Here is a 9,431-nt window from a genome sequence, read left to right on the forward strand (position 1 = left end):
AGCTCCCGAAAGCCCGCGGGTGGCACAGGCGAGGCTGGAAGGAGGCAGGGACGGTGCGGAGCAGCGAGGCGGGCGCACGCGGCGGGGCGCGGCGGCGGGGCGGGGGGCGTGCGAGCCCCACCGCGGCTCGGGCCGCAAAACCGCGAGCTGCCGGACAGCCGGCTGCGGCGCCACAGGTCACAGCCGACCAGGGGCGGCACCTCGCTCACCCGGTGATGGCAGGTACCGTTATTTCATCCGTACTGAGGAATTGTGAAAATCTGTTGAGCAATGAATGTAAACAAAAAGTTGAAAATACGTTTGAAGATATAACAGTAATGGCATTTTGAAAAGTAATGAAGAAAAAATTTGCCAAAGTGATCAAAGCTTTTAGGACTGTTACTTCACAACACAGCAACATAAGACATGGAGGCTATCAACTGGCCAAAATAACTCTCCAGCAAATCCACCAAGAGGGGTTTATTCGGGAAAAGGAAAAGAAACGAGACCACACCAGAAGCGTACAAATGCACACTTCCACCCAGAGGGCTAACCAGCTGCACACGTGCAAGAAAGAGAGTGTTCCCAAGAAGGCATCTACATTTATTTTAATTCCTTCTAGGGAAGTTACCACAAAGTTTAACAGGAAGTCAGGACTAGAGTTAACAAGGGGCCCAGCTCCGCCCCATAGTCCTCCCAGCTCTGTGGTTAATCATCTTCAGCTGTCAGTTCACTTTTATCAAGACTCACGCTATCTGTGCCTGTGTTGGGATGTAGGACTCCCTAATTTCCTCAGTTCACCAGGAATGGTTAAAAATACGATGGTTTGGAGGTGGCTCTGGAGTGCAATGGATAGCACATTGGACTTCTAAAAATGTGATGCTTTGGGCCGGCCGAGTGGCTCAGTTGGTTAGGAGTTGGCTTGGGACGCCAGCTCTGAGCAGCAGGGCCCTGGTTCAGATCCCACATGAGGGCCAGTGACGCTGCGCCCTGTACAGCTAAGATGCTGAACAACAGCTCTACCTGGAGCTGGGCTGCCGTGAGTGGCTGGCAGCTGACGAGAGCTGCCATGAGGCGTCATGAGCGGCCGTCCAATGGCTGGTGGCCAACTGCCTCAGCCAGGAAGAGCTCAGTGTTCATAATACCAACATGGGCCAGTGAAGCAACGTCCTCCACAACTAGACTAAAAAACAAAAGGACAGCAACTTGTCTGTTCCCCTTCCCCAAATTCCCCAACGCTGTTCCCCTCCCCCAATTCCCCAGTAAAAATCTTTAAAAAAAAGTGATTTATCTGGCTTCCAGAACCATGAGAGAATAAATTCCCATTGTCTAAAAAACAAAGTAGGGTGCTTTATTAAAGGACTTTATTTTTTTCTTCCTTAAAACTAAAAACACAAAACCTTGATTAAAAATCTTGTTTGGCAAACCAATCAACTGAAAAAAGCCTCCTGTAAAATACTGGATAAAAATGGCAATCACTCTTAAATGCAAAGGAGAATTCACCAGCAAGCACAGGAAATGACCAGGGGGCAGAAGCAGAGGGAGGAGAGAGTGAGGGGAGTGAAAACTGCAAAACTGCTGCTGGAGCAAGGATGTGGGGGTGCTGACGCCCAGGGTGGGGTTTTCACACCCACATGGGGCAGATAGGGCCACAGCTCTACAGGAGTGCCCTGAGACTCTTCCATGAAGCCAGGATGTTCAAAGGGTGCACTGTCAGTGCGGGAGTGGACCCGGGGAAGGAAACAGAACCCCGAAAGCAGTGAGACGGCCTGCTCTGCAGCGTCCTGAGACCCATGTGTGTTGTGGGGGAACAGAGACCTTGATTTGGTCCCACTTACACTTTGCTAAATCCACATGTTGACCATAACCACCAAAGAAACAGTTGTGACCGCCAAACAAATGGGGGGAGATGCACGGGAAACACGTGCTCCCATGTGGACAGTAAGAAAGGAGGAAACGCCAAACGGTCTGCGTAAGTGTGAACACAAAACAAGTAGAGATATGTCCAAATGTATCAACTATCAGAACACAAGTGGATGGATTTTAAAGCAGCAAAAGAGTTAACGAATGAGAAAACCTCATGAATAAAGAACGGGACGGTTAGGCGTGGAGGAGGTTTGCACATGGCCAGTTGGGGCTGCGAAAGCCGGTTTCAGACAAAATGGGCTTAATGTCAAAGACACTGTCACAGAAAAATTATTTTCTTAAGATGCTAAATACATAGGCTACAAAGAGACAGCTTGCTGTGCTAAAATCTCAAACTGTTGTATGATTTTAAAATATCCTTAAATGAAAGAAACCAGGCGGGTGCTGCCCGGCCAGGCCAGCATCCTTAAGAAGGCCATGCATACCGTCCAACCACAGCCCAGGGGCGTTCCCACTGATCTGCTGTCCCTTCACACCTGCGAGCCCTGCAGGACCTTGTCCCACCCTCCCCTCCCTGTCCCCTCACCTGCAGGTCACCTCAGGTCTTGGCTCAAAGGCAGCCTGCCAGCCGGCCTTCCCACAAAACTGCCACCAGGTGCCCCCCGCCCCCCAATGTGTTTGTGTAGCACCTGTCCCCTTGTGCTGCACTACAGAACTTGGTGGTTCTGTGGTCACTTCTCTTCCCTTCCCCCGTGCACACGTGGGTGCACACACGGTGTCAGCTCCAGCACAGCACTGATGTCCGTGTCCTTGCTGTGTCCCCATCACAGGGCCTGGCATTCAACAGGGACTGAACCACTACTGTTGAATGGCAGAAGGAAATACATGAAACAACTGCCATCTCACATCCCCTGAAGGACAAAACCAAAGCGTCTGACAACACCCAGTGTTGAGGGGACGTGAGCCCCAGGGGTGCTGGTGGGGTGTTGCTATGGTCTGAATGTTTGTGTCCCCCAAACTTCATTCACTGAAACCTGACACCAAAGGTGACAGTGTGAGATGGTGGGCCATGGGAGGTGCTTAGGTCGCAAGAATGAGTGTCCTAAGAGACCCTCCTCCCACCAGTGAGGACACAGCACCCTGATCTCCAGGTCCCACCTCCACAATGTGACAAATAAGTGTCCATCTGTGGTGTACTTACAGCAGCTGAAACAGACGGAGGCACGCATGAGCAGGACCGTTGGCAGCACTCTTGGGGTGCCCGCAGCCCCAAGAAGCACATCGGGGGGGTCTGAGATTGACCCCCATACCTGGCTGTCCCCACAGAAGGGGGGTAGTCATGTGATGGAGTGAGAGTGGGTGGCCCCATCTCAGGTCTCAGCAGAGTGAGTCTGAAGAGTACGGGCAAGACAGGGAGGGGCATGGGGACAGAGGGTGGGCAGAGGGAGCAGCTGGGCGTGGCCCAGCACACAGGGGCTGGCTGGTCCGCTCTCCCCTGGGAAAGACACAGGAGCCTCAGGACCACAAAGGCTGGACCTGCCAGCAGAGGCAGATCATGCTCTGTCCAGGGCACCTGAAGCTTGTTCAGTTTTGGGGGTGCTCTTTGACCAAACGAAGGAAACCAAACCACTGTCCCTGGGCCTGGGCCGTGATGACCATTGTCCCCGCAGGGATGACCAAACACCTGCCACCAGGGCCTGGGTCCAGCAGGGCTGACCCCACGGGGTCGGGGGTCTGCTCCCTATAGGACAGGTCAAGCCTGGGGTGTCCTGAAGGTTCACCCACCCTCAGTGCTGGGCAGGAGAGGGGCTGGCGGATGAAGGAGGTAGTGCTGAGAAGCGTTGCTGGGCCACAGCAAGGGCTGCCCAGGCGGCCTCCCTGTGACTGGGCTCCGAGTTCACGTTCACTTTCATTACTGCCTTCCATCCAGTGGGGAAAGACTCTTAGAATGTAAGGTCACCAACACATACTTTAAAGGAAATAAAGTGACTTCATTTGAAACATCAAGTAGATGCTTCCATTTATGGTAAACACATATTAACGTGATTTATTTTACACCAATATTGCAAACGTAATGGAACTATAGTATCAGAAATATATTTGAAAGCTCTTTTAAATGGCACTGAGAAAACCAGAGTTACATTATAGCACATCCATGTAAAGTTCAATAAATCTTTTTCTTCCAGTAGAAACTACAAAAGTATAAAATAGAATTTGTGTTTGTCTCCTCCCTTCCCTCCGCTTCTTGATTTTAGCATGTTTCAGCTACACAGACCAAAGCTACAGACGGCAGAAGCACACAGCCTGTCACTGGTCCCGACAAGGACCCTTCAGAGCAGAAGTGACCACATTGCACCACCTGTACCCCATCATCGTCTTCCCATTTTCAGGGGGGCATGGACATAAAATAACAGAGGTGCTGACTCAGGACATTCTGTGGCTGCAGACCCAGCAAGGGAAGGGGCCTGGGCCCAAGCACAAGGACGTCTCAAGAACACAAAACCTGCGGAGTAGAGGTCCAGGTTCTGAGTTCTGTATCAATGAAGCATCACCTGTCTGCCCACCTGCAACCAACTTGGTGCACATGATCCAAGGACAATGAGGACACATGGGTTCATGAATGTTGAGAGGAGGTAGGGCAGCAGGGCACCACGGCCCCGGTGGGCAGGACGGGGCAGCAGGGCACCACGGCCCCGGTGGGCAGGACGGCTAAGTGTGTTTGGAAGGGCTTCTCCTCACGTGAGGCTCAGGCCTGCAGCTCTTCTTTGGTTCTGTGGGGTCTGGCGACAGTGCAAACATGCGATGACGGCTCTGAACCCCGTCAGGCCCAGTTACACATCACAAGTCTGCAGAACCGCCTGTCTGTTCACCCTAGAGGGAAGGGCAGCCCCTGCCTCCCCTCAGTTGAGTGAAGTGAGAGGAGGTGCTGAGGAGAACCCTCCCCGGCAGGAAGAAGGGACGGCTCCTGAGGACACGCGGCTCCCATGGCGAGGGGCCGGCTGGCATCGCTCTGACCGGGAGGGAGCAGGGAGACTGCATTCAATCCCTGGACGCCCAGGGGGCAGAGGTGTGCAGTGCTCGGAGAGACGTGGGTGGACAGGGGACACTGAGCCAGCGTGGGCCGAGGGAAGCAGGTGATCCTCAGGGTGGCATCTGCCACACAGTGTCGGCATCAACCTGGGAGCTGAACACTAACACCCCAAAGCACCAATGACAGAGAAAGACCCTGTGCTAAGCACAGAACATTCCAGATGGTGGAGCAGCAAGCGCTCACCAGGGGGCTCCTGCCACCTCCCAAGACGCCCAAGTGGAGGTGACTTTAAGGACAGGTGTCCTTGTCCCTGAGGTGGAGGGGTCTGTCCACCCCAGCACAGGCAGGCAGGCGGGCGGCCGGGGACCCCGGAGCTCAGGGCCTCCCAGCTGCCTCCTGCTTGGTGCTGGTTTTCACACCCCGAGGTGATGCCCTGGGACCCCCGGAACTTTTCCAGCAGCCACAAGGCATCTGTGGGTGGGGATTGAGGGTCACCTTCACGTTCTGATTTATGCTTTGTATCCAAATTTCCTACAATCAGAACGTATTACCTTTATAATTTTTTTTTAAACATTACCTGTCTTGTCTCTAGTAATTCCTCCTTGGATGGTGGTTGGAGTGCTCATTTGAGAAACTGTAGACAGCCGGAAAGACAGCCAGACACCACAACTTCCCGCTTCTTTCCTGTTCTCACCTTTTCTGCCTCCAAACCCACTCTGGACTCGGTCACATGATGCACTGAGACTTCTGAGCCCATTCAAGACCCGGAGAAGCTTCTAAAAGGGACACGACCCCGTGAGTCTCCACTGCAGGTTGAGGACCGGTGCCCCTTCTGCCTGGAACTTTCTAGAGTCCTTCCGCGAATGGGTGCATGGTCTCCTGCAGTGGAATTACAGCCCTAACTTACTGCCTCAGCCTCCCTGGGTGTGGCCACCTCTGCAGTCGCAGAGGAGCTGGGGCTTCAGGACGTCACCTCAATGCTTTCCCTTTCCCAACGGGACATGACTGGCCGCAGGCGGAGCTGCAGCCTGGAGGACGCCCCATGAGCCCACGCAGTTCACTTTGGCTGCTTCCTGAAAAATGCTAGTCCCTCAGAGAGAAACACTGTCACACTTGAACAGACTCAAGGCCACTTTGCACCTGAGGGCTCTGGTGATGCTAGAAAATACAGATATGCTGCTGCATCTGCTGCCCACAGGTGACGGGCGAGCCTGTGCGACTGCAGAGCGACGGACAGGAAAGAAGGGTTCCAACCCCACTGGCCCGGTTGATGGGGAAATTGGAGCGCGGACGGACGCCATGTTAACAAGCGCCCGGCTCTATGGCAGGAAAGTGTACTCGGAGGCTGTGGATGGCACCAGTGTTGCCAAGGCACTTTTAGGGAGAATCCCAGGCACCCCACCCTGGCTGTGAGAGGCCCACGGTGGGGAGTCCAACGGCTCGCGCTTGATCACGGGTGGGGTTCCGGGAGCTCTGCAGTCACAACCCAGAGCCGGGGGCTGGTGGCCCCGCACACAGAGGCAGGGGGGAACCTCCAGGCACATGCAGGGTGCAGGGTGGACTGGGGCCAGCTCCCTGCCGGGCCTGGGCGGGGCCCTCGGCATGCCGTGCCCCAGATGCGGGGCATACAGATGGGGCCTAGAGTCTGGCTCCGTTTTCAGGTGCATCCTTGTCGGGAAAGTGACCAGCTGTCTCTTGGCCATGTCACTGGCTCCCAGCCACACCTGGCTTGGGGACACGGAGTAGCCATCTGCTGCGTCCTCTGACCCACAGTCACTCTCCATCTTGATGGGCACATCAAGGGACAACATGGGGTTGCACGGGGCCCCAGGGGGCATGGGCACGCCTCGCAACTTGATGTCCTCGGTGGAATAGGCTCCTGCTGCGAGGCGCTGCACGCTAGGCTGAGGGAGCCGGCTCTCCAAGCTCCCCTGGGGGAAGGGGCAGTTGGGAGGGTGCACCTGGCTCTGAACGCCATCCCGCAAGGCTCTGCTGGCCCGGCTGGCGTAGGCACTGGGGGGCTGGTGGCAGCTGGGGGAGTTCTTGAAGGCACTGACGCTGCCGGCAGGGATGGTGCCTGGGGTGTCGGGGTAGGGCAAGCCGGAGACCCGGGAAACAACAGGCACAGAGAGCGGGTCACTCCTGCTGAGCTCCAGCTTCAGCTTAGCGCCGTCCTGACCGTGCTTTCCTGTCACCCAGTTCAGGTGCCTCATGGGTCTCGGTGTCTGGAAGCGGCAGTCGTATGCGTGTATTTCCCTCCGTGCCCTCACCCCCGAGGAGCTGCTCGGCACCCACTCGTGCTCCTGGCGTGCCCTGTCCCTGCGGAGAGGAGAGGGCCCATCAGACAGAGCGGGAGCAGTGATGAGGGCGGGCTCTAAGTTCGGGTGATGCCTGCTTAATCTGTCAGGTGCCCACTCAACCTGCCCCTCTCAACCTGCCCGCAGCCTTATGACACCAGTGCCAGCGTTCTCCCTTCCTGTGTGTGACCCTCTCACAGCCTCCCGGGCACCTGGTGGGGGTCCATGAGGACACGCCAAGTGTGAAGGGTCAACCACATTAGTGGCTACTAACAGGGCAGGGAGGTCCAGGTGGTTTCTGTGCACCAGGCCCTGTCGCTGGCCATGCTGCTGCCATGTTCATGACATGGTGTGACATCACCTCTGGTGACAGCGGAGATGGTGACCAGGAGGGCAAGGTGGAGCCTGGCAACCGCACAGCCTGGCCAGTCCTCCCAGAGGAGACCCACTGGTCAGGGAAGGGAGCCCAGAGCTTGGTGGGGCGGGGCGAGTGCAGAGGGTTTCTGAGCTAAGGTGAGGGTGGAGGATGGGGTGCTCCCCCAGGGCCCAGGCTGTAGGCAGAGGGGGAGTCCAAAGGCCCTGGCAGTCCTGGCTGAAGCCCCGACTGTCCCAGACCAGTCCCCACACATATAATGACAACTTCTAGGACAAGAAACATGTCTGGGTGTGTTCCGTGTGTATCTGCACGTTCTGCTAACAGTGAGATTTAGTTGTCATGGTCGAGGCCACCAGACCTGCCACCAATCACTCTTCCTTCTTAACACCGAGCTGTGACTTAGGAAGGCGCCAGCTGGGCAGAGGCACCACTTACCCTGCAGCCCCCTCGGGGTCAAGGACGAGGTCAGGGCTGCCCCTAAGGCACAGGCACGTGGCCCTGGCTGGGACCCGGGCCCAGCGACAGGCGTCCATTTGTGCCCTGAACACCGAAATGCCGTTTTCTCCATTGTTCCTTCCTGTCAAGAGTCAGAGAAGGGAAGGCAGTCACTGCGTGAACCGAACAGCGCCTGGACCCAGCAAGCAGCTCTGTTCTCAGAGGTCGTGACTCATGCAGTTCCTCAGAAATGCACAGACCAGCACCCACACGAGCTGGTCAGCGTCCCAGCTCACTCCAAAGGGCATGTCCATGGAACACACCACGGTGTCCAGGGAGCAGTGACAGCCCTCCAAGGGACACAGATGACACACCCATTTTAAAAAGGTGACACAGTGAACTTTTAAAAGTACCTGCTAAGTAATTGGGTTTTCCACGCAACTCTGCCTCACACAGACTCCTGGTAGCTTTTGCTCTGCAAAGAACAGATAACAGCAAACAACATGCAGGTTAATTGTGTTGACGGTGGAAGTCAACAGCACGACAGGCGTCACTGTCGTGCCTCGGCAGGGAAGACACAACAATAACACACGTTTCAGCCTCGTACAGACTGTAAAGCCTTTCCTCAGCTATCAATTTGCTGAAAATTCCAATTTGCGTCACTTTTGAGGCCAACGAAGGGTAATGAATTTGCTTCAGAAAGTAGACTGGCACACAGAATGGGTTATCAGTGCTTTGGCTTTATTCTGGATGGCCAGAGTGAAAATACGGCCGAATCTTGTCATCTGCAGCACTCATGCTGTGGAGGTCACTACGGTCACTAAGCTGGTGAGGCCTGAGCCCTTACCAAGCGCGCCCACACACGCATGTGCAAGCACATACACACACACACACACACGCACACACTTTCGCATGCATACCGCATACAGCTTATGCGCAATCCTAAATCCTGAGGAAACTCCTGCTAGATTCTTTTAAAAAATTACTTCTCAAGAGAAAACCGAGGCTCAGAAATGTTAGGTGGCTTGCCTGGCGCCACCCCGCTAGCAGAGGCAGGAATGGGAGTCAAATCCCCTCCCCCGGCCAGAGCGCTGCTGCCCCAGCTGCCTGTGCCTCCCTGGTTGTCTCTGTGGGAGCCCAGACGGAGACAGAGGAGGGGGTGGCTCCCCAGTCGGAAAGAGCCCCGGCGGCTCTGCACGTCCCGGGATGGCTGTGGGAGCCCTGGGCGTTGGATCCGGAGAGGCGGATTCACACATGCGGAGCCCGGGAACGTCGCGGGACAGCGTGTGGCCTGAACGTTGGCTTATGAACTCCATTCAGAGCAGCTGGGAGCTCCCCACCCCAGACGCCCAGGAAGGCGTTTGCTTCTCCTAGGGCCTTCGCGTCCCCTTCTGCGTTTTAGTGACACCCAGCACAACGTGGTGCCTGGCAGCGACTGGGCTGTCGA

At 55.7% G+C, this 9,431-nt stretch overlaps 1 protein-coding gene across 1 annotated transcript in view; it reads right to left on the bottom strand.

The window, feature by feature from the left end:
• Nucleotides 1–1,307: 1,307 nt before the first annotated feature.
• Nucleotides 1,308–9,431, bottom strand: part of AHRR (aryl hydrocarbon receptor repressor) — a 75,617-nt gene continuing 67,493 nt past the window's right edge. Inside the window, exons 10-12 of the mRNA XM_019624355.1 lie at nucleotides 8,398–8,459; nucleotides 7,985–8,126; nucleotides 1,308–7,195 (exon numbers count right to left, since the gene is read on the bottom strand). Coding sequence (XP_019479900.1) covers nucleotides 6,196–7,195; nucleotides 7,985–8,126; nucleotides 8,398–8,459 — 1,204 coding nt within the window. The 3' untranslated portion in view covers nucleotides 1,308–6,195. The remainder of the gene's footprint in view (nucleotides 7,196–7,984; nucleotides 8,127–8,397; nucleotides 8,460–9,431) is intronic.

The sequence above is a fragment of the Hipposideros armiger genome, unplaced genomic scaffold, assembly GCF_001890085.2.
Source record: "Hipposideros armiger isolate ML-2016 unplaced genomic scaffold, ASM189008v1 scaffold_585, whole genome shotgun sequence".
Taxonomy (NCBI): domain Eukaryota; kingdom Metazoa; phylum Chordata; class Mammalia; order Chiroptera; family Hipposideridae; genus Hipposideros; species Hipposideros armiger.